Source organism: Ammospiza caudacuta, chromosome 2 (assembly GCF_027887145.1).
Source record: "Ammospiza caudacuta isolate bAmmCau1 chromosome 2, bAmmCau1.pri, whole genome shotgun sequence".
Taxonomy (NCBI): Eukaryota; Metazoa; Chordata; class Aves; order Passeriformes; family Passerellidae; genus Ammospiza; species Ammospiza caudacuta.
In genome coordinates, this window is record NC_080594.1 from 72261672 (window position 1) to 72282463 (window position 20792).

Genomic DNA, 20792 nt, shown 5'->3' on the forward strand with positions numbered 1-20792 from the left:
GCCTCACATGTTTCCACAATTGAACCATCACTGAAATATTTTGATATGGTTAGAGAAGAGGCAGTAAGCAAAATTTGTAGAACTCATGGATGGTAAGTGTTGCCCAGCAAGGTGCAACAATGCATTTCAATCAGCAAGGGAAGTGATCCATAGAGAAAAGCTTGAACTTTCTTTTTTGAACAGTGTGTCAGTTCAACGGGTTTCAAGCCGATTTTCTGGAGGTCTGCAAGCAGCCCTTCAGCACAGAGAAAGAGAAGAACTGGTAGAGTACTGTGCTAGTGAGAGCACTGTAATATTTGTCTCATTGAGCACTGATACTCTACAAATAATTTCAAGAACCATGTTCTAAACAGTAAGAGCAGACAAATGTTGCTAACCTGTGATCATCTATTTTATGTTAGACAATCTTACATTTATGCACACATAGGCATATATACATTAGATATGTATAGAGTTTAGTATTAAATGTATATATATATACATTTAATACTAAACTCCAAGTTGGGTATCTTTTTTAAAAAACCTGTTAATTTATAGAGAATTTATTAGGATAGAGTCCAAGGCTTTGAGATACTACTGAATTTTAGTAGTATCCAAAGTGTTAAGCCTATCATGAATTGAAGAGACCAAATGAGGAGTTTCACAGAGCTAACTTGGCCTTCTGTTTTGCTCTCTCCTTCTACCCAAAGAGAACCATGGGGTTTTTCTTACAGTATTTTCATAAGTCATTCCATTCCTGAATTCATGGAACCATTTTAAAATAGTAAAGAAAACAGAAAAAAAAACCTAGCCTCTAATTTAATTACATTTAGAAATCAAAGAAAAGGTTTCCTTATGCGTAAAATATGCAAGTGTTCAGATACTAAATTTTCAATATAAATACAGACATGATCAGTGCTTTAATTGTTAACCATGATGACACACAGAGGTAACTTCTTGTCATTCCAGGAGTGAAATTTTGGACATGTGGCCATATATTTAGGTTTTATCTTCAGAAGCTGAAGTTTCTTAGTTTAAATAAAAATTTATTTTTGCAAATAAATGATGTAAACATGGATTAAGCTGCTTGGAATCTGTAAATTAATTATAAATTCTTTGAAACTTCATGTTTCTTCTTCACTGTCTTCACTGGCATAAAACAATCTTAAACTATGGAATTAATACAATTTAAAAAAACATTTTTATTTTCTTGGATGTACTAGATAATAATTTTTATAAATAAATAAATAGTACAGAACTTTACCTTGCTAGGGGAAAATTACAAACATATTTTTTGAAGAACACTCATTTTTGCAAAATTTTAATATAAAATTAACTAAAAGTTTACTTTTTTTCTTTTAAATGTGTGCGTATATATTTCTTTCTTTTATGACACTTTATCCCTTCCTAGATAGAGGGAATGTCTTAACAGTTCTATTTTTTTTTTTTCAGAGGAAAAAACCTTTCAGATTTGACTGAAAAAAATACTGCTGATCAGAAAAATAAGAGGTAAGCCTGTCATAATCTGCCTCTTATATACTTATAAAATAGTTATGGTGGATTGGATATTGGTATTAATAGGTTCTGTTCAGCAAACACAATTAGATTTTTATTTGTTTTCAAATGAGGACAACTGTGACCTTTTTTCAAACTTTAACTATTTGTCAATGGGTAATATTTTTACTATAGAGCATTTAATATCTGATATGAAAGTAAAATTATATTTTATATACCTGACATATGCTAATACATGAAATTTTTTATATTAAATCAGCTTTTTCAGAGCCAGTGATTGGTGAGTTACTGGTATAAATGTGACCACATGGACCTAGAGATTGTACACAAGCCTAGATAACAGCAGCTGGAAGAGAGATTTGGACTGGATATGATAACAAAGCAAGGGACACGCTTTCATAGCCATTTCCAAAGCTCATGGTACTGATGCATGAACTGAATGAAAGTCAGTTACCACGTGAAAGTGACAGAGCCGCAGTCAGTTTGGAAGATGTAGGCAGGACCTTCACTGGTAGGGTGGCACCATGATGTGACACAGTGGCCATGAGCTGAAACATGAGACATTCTGACTGGCTGTGTGGACAGCTGTCCAGCACTGGAGCAGCTTGCTTGGAGAGGTAGCCATCTGTGCCATCTCTCTCCTTGCAGGTTTTCAAGACCCAACTAGACAAATACTGGAGCAGCCTGGTCTGGCCTCAGTGCTGTCCCTGCTTTGAGCAGAAGGTTGGAACAAAGAGGTCCTGAAGTCCCTGACTTAAAACCTGAATTATCCTACAATACTATCATGGACTTGACATTTCTGAGCCATTTGTAATTCTTTTGCAGTGTCACATTGGAAAGAAACTGGAAAGTATTGAAGCCTGAACAGATAACTTACTTATAGTCAGGAGTCTTACCTGGGAAATGCATACAGTTTTTTTTTCTTCTTTAACATAAGTAATTTAGTCCATTTAATATATTTAGATTAAAGAAAATACTTATATTAATTCTGAGGTCTTTCTCACTTTCAGAGATGAGTACCTTGGGGATCACACTGAAGTAAAGTCTGCTGATGGCCAAAGTAAAAAGTGGTGAGAATCAATGCATAATTCCTTCTAATGTTTAATGATCAAATATCAAGACTTGTAGCTGTTTAGTGGAACCAGAAAATATGAATTACTATTACAGACAGTAATTTGCCCAGTGTAAGATATCTGTATTATTTCTAAATGTGCCTGATTAATCAAATATAACAGTAAAGCTGCATGTATTTTGATAAGCAATGAGTCAAACATGTAATCTCTCATGGAGAATGAAAATTACTAGCGACAAGATCATCCTAAGTATTTTGTGCTTATCTAAGTGTTCTGTGAATTCAGCTGCTAGCATCTCAAGCAAATATAAGAAAATACATTCCTAGTATAAAACCTTTACTGCTACTAGACTTCATTATTTGCAAAATCTAGGATCCATTTTGACAATTAAAGTGAGATCAGTACTATGTTTGTAGGTACAATTCTGATGGTGTCTTTTTTGAGTCTTCAATTTAGAAGTATATCCACATGAAGAGAGAGAATGTAGTTATCTGTATAGATAGGCAGTTCTTATATTTTTAATAGAAAATATTTTTATCCCAGTTCCACTGGACGGTCTGACCAGGGAAGCATGTACTGAGCATCTCCAGTGAATGAGTTTCCCTTTCAGTCCTGGCAGAGGCCTGCCCCATCAGGAGTTGGGCACAAAGGAGGTGCTGCTTCCTGCAGCCCCGCTCTGCATACAAAGCACCACGAGCACTGAGGGAGGGTCGCTCAGCAGAGCCTCTGTCCTTGCAAGGCTCACTGAAATAATCAAGCTGCAGCCCACACACCCAGAGTTAAGGCAGATAATGAGCACGTTGTTCCAGAATATAACCTCTGGCAGAACCAAACAAGAGCAGCCTTTGTCTGAGCTGCTTTGTAAAACATCAGAAACATTATTAGTACTTATTCCTGATATCCCATAATTTGTATGACAAGGTCTATTTTTTATGTTTGTTTGCCTGTCATGTTTTGTGGCAGGGAAAACTGCAGGAGGAGGTTTCTCTTGCTTCAATCATAGTCCTGCTTTTTAAAATTAGTCTACGTATCTACGTTTATTTGGTCATTTCTAATTAAAACATAACAGTAGTACATCCAAAAAAGAAAATTTTGAACTAAAAGCCTAAGAATACAACATTATGGAATATGGACAAGAAAATGTGGGATGCTATCAACAACTGAGAATTATTGCACAGCTGAAAACCCCAGTGGGCACTTTGAGGAAACTAGAGTTCAATTAAAGTTAGATGAAGTTTCCTATATGAATATATATGAATATATCAGCATAAAGGAGGACTAAAAATTGTAGATCAGTCACTGTATTATTTTTCACCAGCAATGATTTGACCAAAATAAGCTAAATTTATTTTACTTGCTTTTTCTAGTCCAAACTTCTGCATTAATGACTGTAAGTGTAAATTAAAAGTGTGTAGCTGAAGAAGATTTCTAAAAATTGTTTATTTTCTTGTTGTGTGGTTTCTTTTTTATTTTAGGATAATTGAGAAAGCATATGAAAATCCTCCAAGGGCTCAAAATAATCTCCCAGAAATAAAGTACTCCAGTGACAATGAAAGAAAGACCAGGTACTGTGGAAAGTTAATTGGGTACTGTAATGGCTAAAGTGCCATTTCTTGAAAATTATTCAGAAAAAGGTTTTTTCATAAATAATTCATAAAAAGCAGGAAATTCTATGAATTCTTAGAAGGCTCTCATTGGTCTCTGGAATCATGGCAGCCCCACTCCAAATCTGCTTCCAGGATCCCAGGCACAGAAGGTCACAAATCCTAACTCAAGTGCACAGAGTGAGGAGAACAAGACACACCCTATGTAGCTCTAGAGAGAGAGCTGAAACATAAAATTTACGAGGGCAGCTAAGCCAGAATTCTTATCTAATCAATAGAGGAAAGGCATTTCTTGAATGCTCTTATTTCTTATGAACTTCTTATGAACTTACCTGTTCCCTTAAAGTGCCCTTTTAACTTCCCACACCTATATGGGATGAATCTGAACCCACAGAGCATCAACCCAACCCAATGCCACTGACACTGTGGCATGGGATTCTGACTTTCTGACCAAGAACAAACTATTTTAAGAAAAAATTCTCTTGCAGTATTCATGCTCTAGCTGGATTCTGCCTCTACAAACCCACATATTGCAAACCTGACTGGAAAATGTGACGTAGGGATATTTAATAGAACTAACTGTATACCATGTCTATTGGTATCAGGAAATAATTGAAATAAAAGGAAATGTTATCTCGTTCGTCACGGTCAAAATTATTTTCACAAAATATGACAACAAAAAGTATAATATATATAGCTCTTGAGTGAAAGACCTTTTTGGATTAAGAGAACCTCTCTTCAGCATCAATCTACCCATCTATATGGATTAATTATTTATGTAGGAAGGATTGTTTAAAGACATAACCTAGAGGTTTGTATTGCTGTATAATAGTTGCAAACTGCCAGAGCCAGGGTTGATGACTCAGCAGGGAGAGGAGAAATCTATTGAGTCTTGCTGACAGGGAAAGTAAAAGGTCACAGTCTGATACTTAATAGGAATTATGGTCAATGTCCCCATCCTTAACCTTATGCACACCTGATCCTTGCTGTAGATATGAATGGGCACAGGATCTTTAATCCTTCATATTCTTACATCTGCAGTTGGAATACAGTTGAAATCTGTGTATTCTGAAAATTCTGCATGACCTTGAAGGACAGACCCATAAATTGGCTGAGAATAAAAGCAAAGGCAAACAGCCTACAATTTAAGATTAAAAATTAATATTCAATGGAAAAATTAATTAGCATTTTTCAGAATTTTGTGCACATAATGGCTTTGAGTTTTAATATTCTGATTATCTTTGAAAGTTAAAATAGAGATCAGTAATAGAAGAACGACAGGGCAAAGAATGTGCTGCAATATGCAATGTTACCTTACACTTGATAGACTTTATAACCTCTACCTGAACCTCTAATCCCATTTTAATTCATGAAAACTTATTAAATGAATGGTCTTTGTAGGTTATTCTTTCAGGTTTTATGCAATAGGTTCTACAGAGTATTTTTGTTGAGTAGTTTGCTGTATGAACAAGTCACACCATAGCAAGTAAAGGAGCGACTGATATGAACTGAAAGAAAGGACGTGATCACACGCACAATTCTCAGGCTGCACTGGGACTCAGTTTTCACTTGGTGTCTCATCAAGCTGTCAGACTATGCATTTATTTAAATGTTCTGAGTTTCCTTACACTTTCAGTTGACAAGGTTAGAAACTGATGCTTTGAAAATATTTTTGCTGTAACTTCAGTGTTTTTTGTTTTACAAACTCCAGTTGAGGTTTCCTACCTAAGCTGTGATTATATATCTTTTTTGTGTATTTCAACCATGACAGAGTTAGTAAAATCCAAGGGTTGCTCTTCTCTACACTAGGACACTTGATTTCCTGTAAGATAATGTTACTTTCAGGCATGCAGCATGTAAATACCCATATTATGTCGAGTGTCCAATGCACAGTACTCACTTTCCCCAAGATTCCACAGTTAAATACAAGTGGAATGGAAGATTTGGGAAAAAATAAGCTTAACAACAAAAATAACAAACAAAGACTCATACTTTACAGGAACAAATAAATCATATTCCTTTGCCACTTTTCACTGTAGCAAGAAACTTTAGGCAACTGCACTATCAACATGTTGCACCCTGTGACATGTGTTGTGCACATTCTTGGTCAAGAGAATTTCTCAGTCAGAGAAACCCTTTCAAAAGGTGATCACTTAACTTTAGTTTGCATTCCTACTTAGTAAGCTTACTTTCATCTCGCCGGAAATGTAAATGGAGGTCTAGGTGTTCATGTGAGGAGATAATTCCTCTGTGGTAAGCAAACCCAGGTTTCTTACATTCTGATTAAATAACAAGCCCATTGTTATTTCTATGTTATATTCTATGAAATATAAATAAAACATTTATCATTTCAGCTTATCAGTAACTGCAATTTAAATACATTTCTGGTGCTGCACAGAAATCAAATAAGATATATGTACTTTACAAAATACAGGTATGTAGAAAAGAGTATCTGAGCTTCGTAACACCTTACACACACGTTATCAATCTGTTGTATTTCCTGGAAAAAAAAATCAACATTTGGTAAATACACATGATTATAAACAATTGCTCCTAATGTTGCAGAGCATTATTCAGGAGTGATATGAGACATGTAATAATTACTATATGCCTTAAGAATTTTTGGAGAATAGGATAAATAAATCAATTCAGATATCTTCAAAACACATATAGCAAGATAACTTCTTCTACTGTCACATACATGTTCATCCCTTCCATGGAAAAAAACTGACATTTAAGTAACTTGGAAATGGGAGTGTTAAAAATGGAAGATTTTATTCCCTGATAATTAAATTCAGTATATTCCTTTCTACTCTGATATAAGGAACAATACAGTTATTGTAGTGAACACAAATCATACACTGAAAAGCCTGTATTACAAAGACTCTCACTCTAATTCTATGGACATATTGTAATTTTGTTTGTCTGTTTGACAGCTCTTCGAGGACAAGTGAAAGAAGAAGAGGAAAATGAAAAAAATGTAGTCTGTCACCATTTTCTGATGTATCATTTAGGCTGAGATATCAGCACAGGAAACCCAATACTGTTATGTAAACTTTGCTCAATGGGCTCATGGATTTAATTTTGAAGAATCATTCAAAAATAGAACACAGTCTAAGGACACTATATTACATATATTACTAATTCACACTTTTTATTTGATATATTATTCTTGATTGTTGTAAAAAAAACAGAAAAAGAATTCATCATCAAGTATGTTTTTTACAAGGCATTTTGTCTTGTTTATTTTGCATATTATCATCAATGTAGTGAAGCCTTTAAAAAATGTAGTCCTGTTTAGTGATAGCTATGTACTCTTTGCTTCACAGCAAATCATCACTTGGTGGCTATGAAAAAAATATAACTGGAAATACCATCAAAACTGTTTATTCTACTTCTGATCGGTAAGTACACATTAATAACATCGTAGAGTAGCAAAGGACACAGACATTTACATAAGCATTCAAGTTTTCAGACAAAAGAGAGCCCTGGAAGTCACCATCATGAGACAGCTTTTCATACAAAGCTCTCTTTCAGTGAAATCTTGTCATCAAATCATTACCACAGCTCAGCAGCCTAATATTATGTTAGGCTTGTCACAGCTGACATTTGAAAATATCTATAGAAACAAGAGCCAATGCCTTAAGTGACAGAGTTGGCTTTGTGATTCTGTAGGTTTCTATCTCAGGCAGCCACTTACTCTGCAAAATTTCCTTCCTTTGTGAGAATGGTAATGATCAAATTTATGTACAAGCATGGAGGAATAGGTTCACGTGACAGTGCTGTTGAAAACTATCTTTTCACACCAGTAAGTAAGTATTTCCCAAATATAAGCAGGATATTTGCTCAAACTGTAATAACTTACCTCATGGGGAAAAAGAAGTTAAAAGTGCCCACAATTTTCAATTCCATTTGGACAGCTCTACTACCTAGAAATACCTAATCAGAAAAACTTGTATCCGTTCCAACATAAGGATAAGGAACTCTGGGGATGATTACATATTAGTACAGCAGTTTGTCACTGACAGCCAAGGAGCAAGAGCCATTGATTTAGTAATGCTAAAACAACACCAACAGTTGTATCTAGACAAAGTACAGAGTGATGTCACAAAGGAGTGCAGCAAGAGCTGAGAAAATTATTTTAAATGTTATTGTCATGAATACCCTGTAGGCTGTTCATACATTAATTTGCTGTAATTTCCAAGAAGGTATGAGTTCTGTCTGCAGTGCAGAAAGTCAAAAATGTTTTCAGGCACCTCTGCATCACAGAGAATTCCGTGAACCAGACTGATCAAATTATGGCACTTTGAATTCAACTACCAGTTTACTTTTGAGATTAAAACATTAAAATTATTCCCCTCCACCTTATCCCTGTTTAGTATACACATTCCCAAACATTCAGCAACTTAATTCAGTTTACCAGAGAAGACCATTCTGTCTACCAAGGTATTTTTGTTACTTGACAATTATGCTCAGCAATTTGCCCATCACAGGAGTACATGTATAACACCTGTCAACAGGAATGGAGAGAATACACAAATGACATTTTCCCATTATGGCCATTGTACAGTATACAAATGTCTTTCCCACACAGTGTGCTAACCTTATCAATTTTCTGCTTGAGATTTCAATGGCAGCTCTTTTTCTGACAGCTGATGTTATATTATATACACAGGAGTATAATTGGAAAAGATATATGTACATACTGCAGGAAGCCCTTGGGCGTAGATGCCAAAATGATCTTAGATGCCTTGCAAATTCACTGTCATTCGACTTGCTTCAAGGTAAGAAGATTTTGCCTGCTATCAAGAAATGAAATTTGATTGTAATACCTGCATTATAGTACGCATACAATAAGAGATTATTTAGGCCTTAGGCCTTCTCCACCTGTGAGGATAAGAAGTCTTGAGACTGGAGGAGATGATTAACATAGGAAATACTAATCTCTCTGTTTGCCTCTCTTCTCTACACAATCCCTTCCTTTTTCTTTCTATCTCCCTCTCTCCTTCTCCCTCTACTCTCCTCACTTGCAACCATCAGTAAGATAAAGGATGCAGCTGAATGTATTCTTAAAGTCCTACACATTTATAAGCCTTCACTTCAAATCTGATACAGTGAATTATATCAACTTACCTTTTCTTCATGTTGTAAAATTTTATTCAGTTGTTATGAAGTTTTTTAGTTGCTCTTGATTGACATCTAAAACGATCTTAATTATTAAAAAGTAGGTAATTTTTTCTTATTTCCATTAAGAATGAAAGCACAGAAGAAATTTCTCTTTTGTTTGTAATTCCAAATCCTAGGCCTCAGCCTAAAATTCACTCTTAAACTTTTCTCAGGGTATGCCTGGCAGTGCTCAGTCCCATAGTCTATTTTCTTTCTGCTTCATTTGTCTTATTTCTGCTTGCATCTACACACAGAGTTTGTTGTTCTAACAAACAATACTCAGCAAAGTCACTGCATTAGCACAGCTCATATTTCTGCCCAGTCCTGCACAGCTTTTCCTTCTGCTTCTGACAGCAGTCCCTATTTACTACAGGAAAAGTAACACAAATCAGAATACAGCAGTAAGGTTACATTTCACATGTATGAAGCTTCATACATGTGAAAGCTTTTTGTTAACTGTGGACATTTTGAGCTCTCTGAGCACCAGAAAGGCATTTTCTTCCATGGGAACTACTACGTAATATGTCCTCAATATTGTTATTGCAAGTAAATATAAGTTCTGGTCTGCTTCCACTCCTTTTAGACAGATCAACCCACATAAAGAAGAATGGGCTTTTCATTTGGAGTATTTATATGTTGGTAGTGGCTATAATATCTGTTAAATACTTATGTTTATTTTTTAAACTATTTTCTTTTGTTACCTGTTATCAAATAGGGACCTGTCTGTCCAGGAATATTCAGCTTAATTTTTATATAACTACAAACTTATGAAAGCATTGGCAAAAAAATTTTAACAATTGATGTAGGTCTGTGGTTCATGCTTGTAGGTATATATTTAGCTAAGTAGTGCAATTTCTTATAATTTATATTCATTTAGTTCCTAACAAATACCCTGTATCCATTAGAGATTTGCACATAGCTGTCAGCAGTACACCATCTTTATTTCCTTGTAAAGGTATATACCAAATGCCCATTAATTAAATAACCCAAATTTTAGATTTTTTTCCTCTGTGTAAAAATTCTAACCAATATTGGTGATCAGAGCTTTGAACACATGTCCACCCTTTTACTGATTTAAACAAAGAAACATAAAATCAGTGAAGACAGCAGATTGTTTTAACAGCACCTTAATACTAATGCTGATTTTCACTTATCAGTGGATAAAATATGCAAAGAACCCAGAATTTACTATTCTTTCATCGGATTTAAATAAATAAATAAAGTTATCTGGGTATCATGATCCTAGTTTCTGTATCAAATTACCATGCTTCTTGATCCACTGTAGGCTTTACCTGTGATCTTGGTAAGTCAGCCTCTGTGTGTATGTGTGCATTTTCATATGTGAAACATGGGAAATGTTTCACTTCTCTATCTCAAAAAATTAACTTTTTTGAGATGTTTGTGAAAGCAGTGTCCAGATACTGCAAGAATGGGAAACATAGTTAACCGTTAAGATAAAGTGTCATAAGATATTTTGAAATAAGCAGATCTAGATTCTTTAAGATCTACTCTGAGTTAGATGATTATGTGTGATCATTCTCCCTTTATTCAGTGAAGAAGGAAAAGAATCTCAAAATGGTGATTCATCTTATTGCAGGATAAACACCTAAGCTAAGACAGAGAAAGTAAAAGTACCCTGGGGAAATGTCTGGAGGAGGGACAGGGTTGTTGAGTGTAATGAGTACCTAGGCAACCAGTTGAGACAATGGTATCTGATTTTTAGATATCTAAAAGTGACATACTCAGATATCTAACTTCTTGTTTTCTAAAACTACTCTTTCAGAGTTCATTTTTATATTGCAGTACTAATAACTCCTATTCTAGTCTGGGGTTGTTTGTTTTCTTAAGGAAAGCATGCTGGGTAAGAGTATTAGAGAAATGTTTCATTTTAATTTTTCTTCATTCTTTGACTTGTGTGTTGAAGTGTGAAGTATGTAAGAGACCTCTGGAAGATCTAAAAGCAGGAGACAGCATTTGGATTTACAAACAAACTGTGCACTGTGAGCCTTGTTATTCCAAAGTTAAAGGTAAGGCACAAGATGTATAATACTGAAGATGGGAAAAACCATTTAGTGAACTTCATTCAAAAGACTTCAATTTATGACAACACAGCTGTTGCTTTTGACCATCGGTGTGTACTTAAACCTTTCCAAAGCATCCACTTCAGTAAGTTTGGGTGCTTAGGATGATATCCAACCCCAGGTTCTAGACACAATTATTCTGTATCTGTGAGGGAGATCTTGGTCTCATTGCAAGGTCATCTCTTCAAGTCTCTCTGTAGAGTTGTACCTGTCAATAGAGACCCCTAGAGGGAAGCAACGGCATCTTGCCCTGGAAGTGAGAACAAATTACAAGGCCATCTGAGAATCAGATTGTTCTACTGAAACAAGCCAGGGCGCAGAGGTATTTTCACCTAGTGGAGTAATTGTGATGAGAGAAGATACAAAATCTATAAAATCATAATGAAGATATTACATGTGATTATGATTCTTACCTTTGTGAGGAGCAAAGTGAGTAAAAAAATGTGCAAGGCAGGGACAAATAAATGTTTTGTTTTATTAATTTTTCTAGAAGTTGCTAGATTTTAAGTCTTCTCTCTTCATGGCAATTATTATTTCACAATACTATAAGTCAGCACCTCTGTACCAAATTAATAAACAGAAATGTAGATGAAATACTCTGACAAGCTGGTTTTCAACTATGTAATTCTGAGATAACATGATGTTAACTAAAATTATATTAAAAACTTGTTTTCTTAGAATGCTTTTGTTAACTCATTGCAAAATCTGATGGGAATGGGGAATTTTGCAACTAATCAGATCAGAAAATTAATAAAGCATACTAACAGTTATAAAACTGTATAAAGACATAGCAAGGATCTCTATATTAAACACAATAAATTGGCATGTCCTATTTCATCAAGTTACAAGACAGACAGACAGACTTCAGTAGACATTCTAAAAAAGAAAAAAAATGTGAAGTTTCCTTTTAGGACACTTAGAGTATAATGATTTGTTTGGCATCTCTGACCAATCTTTTCTCTTTTGCAGAAAAATGGATCTACTAATTTTGACATACAGAACGTATGATGAAGAAATTACTAATGTTAAGATAACTGTATTGGCCTGTTAATTCAAAACACCGTGGGAAGTTATTCATTTTTACTGCTGGGAATTCTCTGAACAAAGTCCTACTGCATGGTTATTAAAAGAATTATTTTAATGAGAATTTAGATGCATTTTCATACACACATTGCAGGAAGCAAAACAAGATATTGGTCAGTATATATATCAGATCTGTGAAACCACTAAATTTTAAGTCAAATCAATGATAATTTATTGAAATTTTCTGAATGCCAGGACATTCCTACATATTTGTTTTGAAGGGGCTGTATTCTCTTTTACTCCAATATAAAGACCTGTTTGCTTAATATAGCATGAATGGGATTTTCCTCATCAAGATTAGCCATTTAGAAATCACTCAGTTTAAATGACTGTTTTTCATGCAGAGGGAAGTAGGTTCATATTGCACCTACAAGGGGAGACATCAAACTCCAGAGAAAGATTCTTCCTAAATAACTTGAACAATAAGTTTGAGATGGAACAAATAATTTTTGGAAAATGCATCTCTACTACTGCAGAAGGAATCTGGACAAAAATTGCTAGAGGGTTTTAAGAACTACCCCACTCCATGTTTGCAATTCTGGTAACTATTTAATCACCATTTTTTTAAGAGGTGTGCACTTAATAGTTGCCATGAAATAATCAAACACCTACTTTGCATGACAGTATGTTGTATTTATCTTTCCTACTTTTATTAAACTGACTATCAAAACACTTTGGATCGATTAATCTTGCCTAAATTTATACATCTACAGTGTAGATTTCTGTTTCTGAGTTACTTGATTTATTCTATCCTATAGAGAGAAGCAGACATTTGTAGGAAGCAATTCAATTGGTCAGATTGCAAACATCTATTTTACTGTGACGTTAATCAATGTTCATCTTTACTTCCATGGTTTGTAAAGGAACCTGGAATGAACAGCTCAGATTTCTAGACATCTACACTATGTCAGTCACACTCCTTCCTTTGAGACTACCGTGAAACCTTTTTATTTTTCCTTTTGGAGAGAATATAACTATTGAAACAGAATATAACTGAAGAAGAATTCATGCTTTCTTATAATATGTTGTCTGAAATAATCAATAGTTCAGGAGCTTACTGGACAGACAAAGGTATTGACTACTAGTCTTTGTCATGAGATGCTTTAGATTATGATTTATTCAGAACGGATTTTTCTTCTTTACATCTCAGCTTAAGTGGACTTCCTGGATGTGACAGAGTTAGTGTTTGAAGGCTGCTGGACCTAGGCAAGAGGTTAAAAGCATGCAAAGTATTAAAGCCATAGGTTAATAATAGACTGGTGAGTAGCTGTCCCAGTCAAACTCTCTCCTTGACTGCACATTTCATAGGGGAGGCAGGAGATATGGATGTCTGTGTAATTTAAAGCACTGGGCCTGCAGCTGAGTAAGTATGTTGTCTGGCTTAAAGGATGTTCAGACTGATTATGCAATGGAGACATGAGACAGCAGATTTTTTTTTTGTTAATTTTATTAATATCTTATTAATTAATGTCATTAACTCTAATAAATCTTTAGTTATTGATAATTTTTCTGGTGTGTGTCTCTTGCTGATGACATGTCCTAGTGAAACAATAATTATTAAAACTCTGTGCTTCACCAGTAAAAATGGTTCAACGGGGTGAAAAAAGTACTGGCAAAATTTTAATATCACAAATTTGGTCCTGTTGAGAGACCAAAACTTATTGCTAAAGCCCAGTTAAATGGAAGATGTTAGACATTCATTTGAGCCAGCACATTAGAATCTAGAACTTCTTAGTGTTTGAGGGGATGAGAGATTTCAGTTCACTCCCCCAGAGACCAGGAGGTCTGGATGAAAATATCTGCTACTTAAACACTCACTGACAAAGAAGTAGCAATAAAAAACAATAAATAATAATTCTGTGTTCATTAAGTCATCCTCACTGAACAGCCTTGGTAATTTTGCCATGTGTTTTTTTGTTGTTTTTTATTATATGTTGTAAGTTGGCTAAGAAGAAACACCAGGTTTGTGATTTACCATATCTGGCAGAGCAGTACTCATTAAGAAAAATCATATTAACATCTCAATACCAATGTATCAAAACTTAAATGTTTTTTGTCCTTTTTGCATATCATTAGCCTGTACTGTTTAATTTCCCTTTGACTAGTCCTTCCATGAAACAATCCAAATGAAGAATTTGCTGGCAGCTGTTTTAATGAACGTGTTATCTTCAATAATGCATTAAATTAGACTGAAAAGCTGTATTGAGAGATGATGTACTAAATTATGTGGAGGTTTGTGATTCATCAGGCCCATTTTTTCAGCGTGCAATGGATACTTTATTTTACAAAGCTGGGGCATTGCTCTACGGGGAGGGGAATCAAGCAATCAGTGGAAAGGAGTGAAATAATGCATATAATGCATATTGATGCATTTAAATATGTAGATTGCTTCAAAACTACTGATACTTACAAGAACAAGGAATGTCATAAGAACATCTTTGCAGTGTTAATATATTCTGTTGTATCCTGTGTAGGGTCCCACAGAATGCTCAGCCTGAGCATCCCTCCCTATCAGTGCTTGACACAGAGGGATAAACATCTGTAACACTGTCCCCTCATCCTCTTCCTCTGGAAATAAAGATCCTTGACAGTTTGACAAGACACAGTCTCTGCTACTTCACAGAGTCTCCTTACCTAGGCTTGTAAAAAACATCAAATAGATCTTGCATTTACTCCATAGGCCACCTCTGTTCGTTGCTTCTTTGTAAAGGGATGTGTGTACTGTTGGGACAGCTTCAGGTGTTCAGTTTATGTACTCACAACAATAAGGTCAGAACTCTGCTTGCCTTCCTTGATACTTGATGTTTTAACATAATCTCATTGCTTAGAATGAAAAGTACCCACTTTCTTGGTTGGTTTTGCTCTCTGACCATACTTGAACATTGCTCATTGTAGCTAATCTATTACATCAGAAATTGATTTCAGCTTTCAGACTAGTTGATGGGAGAAATGCCTCCTTTTCTTCCTTCTGCTGCACCACAACACCTCATTTTTCTTCACAGCAGCAGAGACATCCACCATTCCATAAAGGCAAAGGATAAAGAGACTAAATACATAGGTAGATTTGATGTGCTGAAGTCTGAAATTGTTGACCATAACAGCTCTGTTTAGCTGCTTAATTGATGCAGAAAAACTGAGTTCTTAACCTGATAAGGTCCTTCTTTGACTTCAAAGGCCTCCTCTTCTGTTTTGTGCTTTGCCTGGTCTGAGCAACTCAACTCTAATATCATCAGCAAAACTAGGACTTACAAACATTCCTTGCATATCAGAGAGAAGAATCTGCAGGTATTCTCAAATAAATATGTTTGGCACAATCTGCTAAATGAGACCATTTGGACACCTGAATAACTACCACCTTTTAAAACCATGGACATTATGTTTTCTGAACAGAGAAACGGCCCAGAAAATGGGAGTGCCAAGTTCAGCGTCTCCCCCAACATACCTAAGCAGGTTGTGTAACACAGTGGAACAGCTGGATGTGTGGAATAAACAGGATGTTCCTGGTAGTCTTTTTGCCACATTTCCTGCCCAGAGCAGGCTGAATCCTTAAGGCCCACGTTCCACTGGATAGCCACACTGCTTGCACAGTCATTATATGCTTATTGATAGCTCAGGAATTACTCCTGAACAAAAAATACGTTGTCTTGGGACCAAGGACCAAATCCTGGAATTTCCTGATCTCATCCAACTGGTCTAATTAAGAATTAAAAGCAGTGTCAATGATTAGAGGGGTTGTCTACATTCAGATTTGGTTTGAGTAGGACAGTGAGAAAATGACATTTTTGGAGTTTTCATCTGAAGACTATTACAAATACATCTTTATATGATAATCTCTTCTAAGCCTTAGTGTTTTCTTTGCCTTTCCAGCCTCTGAGCCCTTTGGGACAGGAACTCTTTCTGGTTTGTGCAGTGTCCAGCACAGCAGTGGCCTCTGGGTGGTACTGCTGCACCTGTATGAATGACCCAAGAAATATCCAGAGTATACCTCCCTTTCCAAGAAAGCTGCTTGGAAATGGAATATTTTTTAATGGGGTTTTTATAATTGTGTCAGTTATAAATTGACAGCTACAGTGTGACCGGTTTGGTCCTGTTAGAATCAATATCTGAATATAATCACGCCAAAAGCACTTGTCTGAATCTTGGCATTGCTGTGCAGTCATTAGACATCTGTTTAGGGGGCTTAGACAGCTATTGTGGTCAAAACAATTGGCAGCCAACATTTTAAAACTACTTACTCAGGAAAAAAGACGACACAATCAATTCTGGAAAGGAAGGACAAACTTCTTCTGTCATTCAAGCCATTTTTGAATGTTTACATACCAAAAGAAGCGGAAAAGGGAGAAAACATGAAAAAGATGAAAGCATTATGCAAATAAGTCAATTAAGGAATTTTAACAGTACTAGTGTTGTTGTAAATAATGGTGCCATTGAAATTAATTGTCAAACTTGACTGTAAGATGAATATTCCAGAAAACATTGGTCTGTCTTCATATCTTCTCCAAGGAGAAGATATAACTCCTCCAGGGAGTTTCCACCCACAGAACTTTGAATTATATTATCCTTGCATGTAGTTCAAATCTTGGAATTAAGAATGAGAATCCAGCTAACCACACTTGTAGCACTGTAATTTCAAACAGTTAAACAATATTTAGGAAAGCTACAGAAGTATGTGACTGATAATGCATTTGAACACTGGTTTTAGCTGTTTTCACAATTGATAATGCATTTGAGCATTGACTTTGTCCATTTGCCCAAGTAACATATGTGAAAGTAACAGAAAAGCCTTTTCAACAAAATACCAGTTTTCTCACACCAAAATTCTGTCTGGGAGCAAGCATACCAGTTCTGACATGACTGACATCTGTGGAAAGCTGAAGGACAAAAGCTGGGAAGGAACAATGTTTTTTCTGCCTCTTCCACTCTAGTGAGAGACATCCCAAATACCCAGTCATGTACCCAGGAGGGCATATGCTTTGAGAACTGTGGTTTCTGGGTTTTAATTTGGAGATCACCAGGACTATTTAAAAACTCCCCTGCCTTCTAACTGAGAATCAGAATCTCCTCAGTAGAAACATAAATGAAAGTGAGAGTGAAGATAGCAGGGACTTTGCTTCTCATAATGAAATTGGAGCAAACACAAGGAAAAGATCTAGCTAAGAACAATACACTCCTTTAGTAAAACCACAGTTCATACATCCTCCATCAATCCAATGAAAGTACTCAAGAAATACCTTTGCTGTACTGCATTTTTTCTATTTCCAGATTGTCCCAGAAAGGGCTGATTTTAGACCAGCTCTCCCCCCAGCCCTGGAAGTGTGTCCAGCACTGACTGCACATCTCAAGGATGGACAAAAGGGACCCAGAGGGAGTAAGACTGATAGATCCATCACTGCCTGTCATAGATCCATCACTACCCAGACCCAGGAGCTCTGGCATGGCAGGAGAAAGGGCAAGGGGTTTTGTGCCACTCTAGTGATGCTGCAGGAAAGATATCAAGTACTCTGCAAGTTGTACAGTTTATGGAACAGTGGGTCCATAAGTTTTCTCACTGTCCCTAAATTACCTTCTGGGTATCTCTGCCATTTTGTGATTCAGTGGGTTATAGATAGTGCAATGACAAGTTTTTACCCGCAAAATTTTTATACACTATTTTTACAGGCTTTTTTTTCTATCCTACCTGACACTAAAAAATAAATGATAAAAATAAATTACATGAACTTTTCTGGATAGTCAGCAAAGATTCTTGCTCAACCAAACTGAACCTGGATGAAAGTTCAGGTAGTTATTTTTTTAAACAATTCCCTATCTGAAAAGCTAACACGCCCACTTTGACACAAGAAAAGCCTTTCAAGCAACTGCAAATTTCCCATGCTCCTTTGACATGGTGCCACTCAGATGTGCCTTCTCAAACACAATCACTGCTGGCCTGAGGATTTTTTATGATTTAATTTTTTTCCTACGTACATCACATAACCAATGCTAAGCACATTGCTGTTTATTTTTTTAGGATGATAACTTCTAAACCAATTTGCAGCATCACAAAGTCTTGAGTCTGTTGGCCTACACTTACTAACATTTTGCAAACTGTAAATATCCCTTATGTATCCACATGATGGACTTACTAACATGGATAGTAATTTTTTTCCACTTTTTTGCAAAGTTGATTAACTCCTTCAATCTCTTTCCCCAACTATATGTAAATAGAGAAAAAGTAAAGATTACAGAAGATGAATAAAAGGAAAAAAAAAAAAGAAAAAATCATAATCAGGATTAGATGATTCCTAGAATCATTTTATCAGGAAATAAGGCATTTTTCCTGAATCAACCGCCACTGTTCCCTGAAGATAAGTCGAGCTGAAATCTGGAGTCTTGGCAGAAGGTGTGTCATGGATTTTTAGCCTTCTGGAGAGAAGCTGTATTTCTGTCATTATGATCTTCAGCATTTCACACTCAAACAGTGTTTCAAAAACTTTTAGATTATCAGCTCATTTATTAATAACCTTGAACACCCCATCTCCCCCTCAACCTTCTCTTTCTTATTCATCAGTGGTAAACCAAATTATACTCCCCAATATCTTTGTATACTGGAGACAATGTAAATATTCAAACTTCTTTGAAAGTCTAATTAGTCTTTGTTATCGATGAAGATCATTAGAAAGAAACCCATCCTGATTTGCAAGATTCACCTTGACACTTTCAGTTTATAATAAACAGAAGGGATGGGAAGGGGGGGAGGGAAGGGAAGGGAGTTTAAAGCATTTGAAAGTCAGAGTGATTTGATAACAATTAAATAACAACCCCTTGAACAAGAGCTGTCATGGATAATTCTGTCTAGATGGATCTATGAACTAGCAGAGCCTGAGTTTAATTCACAGAGAGTATCTCTGGATACCATAAGCGCTGGAGCAATTTGAGCTCACTGAAATGATGCAATTTTGGATTTGTACTTAAAGTAAATCCATTCTAATGGTGATTACAATGTACTTCAATTTAATATTAATTAAATAAGCAAAAAGCCTGAAGGAATCATGGTAGTTCAGAGAAGGAATCAGTATAAGAAAGAAAAAGTCAATTAGCATGAAATTAGCAACAGCTAGGAAGTCAAAATGTTTGCAAGACACACTGAGAATGAAGAAAACATGCTGTAACTTCAGGAAAGTGATTAATTGCTCAAATAATGCAGAGTAAACATATAAATTTAACAATAACAAATTGCTAGGTCTAGGATCTATGCAAAATCTCTATGGCAACTCACGTGTGACAGTGTTGAACTTCTCACAAACATTTACCCTACCGATCAAAGCAGGCTTGGTGCCAAACAAATTGGAAGCATTAGCTGGGACATCAGCCTTGAAAAAACCACGAAAACTGCTCTGGGGAACTACATTTAATTTAGTCTTTTTTTTTTTTTTTAATCAAGCTAATTTGTACAAATTGAAATAAATATCAGAATACAGAAACTATGGATATGTATGATATATTGGAGAAGAATCTACAGGAGGAGATGTTTTCAATCTGTTGGAGATTTTTTCAAGCAAGGCATGCTCATTAATAGATGAGTGTTTCTGAAGAAGGCAATATGCTTTTGGTTAAGCTGATTTCTTTAACTAAGAAAATTTGGCTTTATAAGAAAACATGAAGTGAGAATAGAAAGAAAAAAATTGGGTTAGAAAATTCCATTTTCATTATGGAGTGAGACAGGAAACAATGGGAGGTTTGGCCTGACTTCTGTGGGGATAAGGCTATATAAATTAGGGCTTGTCAGCTGGGAAGAGAAGTATCTAAATTTTATGTAGTCATGAATGACAAAGAGAAGCTGAATAGAGAATGATTAATCATTCTGTCTTTCTCAGAAAACCAGAACTAAGGGGCACCCAATCAAATTACTAAGCAGCAGATTTTAAAGTAGATAATAAGAAGTAGTTTTCCTAACAATACATTATTAAATTGCAGCTCTAATTGCCACAGGGGGTTGTAGAGCCCTCATGTTTAAATGGCTTAAAAATGGGTCTCAGCAAATGGAATATTATTACACATTGGTTGCTATCAAAATTAAATGATCCAGATGTCCTGATTCAATGACTTCTGAAAGAGGGAAAATATCCCTCAATATTTTTCTTGTTTCTGAGATATTTTCCTTACAAAGCTACTATCAGCCCTTGCTAAAGGCAGAATACTGGATAGGGTGCACTTCTGCTGGCATGATAGTGGCTCTGTTTTTATAAAACAACTTTCACAGCCATTTTTCAGACTGGAACTGCACTTTAAAATAATCTCACAAGACTTGAAGT

At 35.6% G+C, this 20792-nt stretch overlaps 1 protein-coding gene across 7 annotated transcripts in view; it reads left to right on the plus strand.

The window, feature by feature from the left end:
- SCEL (sciellin) overlaps positions 1-14005 on the plus strand; it is a 68751-nt gene extending 54746 nt beyond the window's left edge. For all 7 annotated transcript variants that reach the window (XM_058825394.1, XM_058825392.1, XM_058825398.1 and 4 more), the window contains 7 exons: positions 1432-1488; positions 2505-2564; positions 4043-4132; positions 7501-7575; positions 8847-8955; positions 11262-11364; positions 12388-14005. In XM_058825394.1, coding sequence (XP_058681377.1) covers positions 1432-1488; positions 2505-2564; positions 4043-4132; positions 7501-7575; positions 8847-8955; positions 11262-11364; positions 12388-12404 — 511 coding nt within the window. In that variant the 3' untranslated portion in view covers positions 12405-14005. The remainder of the gene's footprint in view (positions 1-1431; positions 1489-2504; positions 2565-4042; positions 4133-7500; positions 7576-8846; positions 8956-11261; positions 11365-12387) is intronic.
- The last annotated feature ends 6787 nt before the right edge of the window (positions 14006-20792 follow it).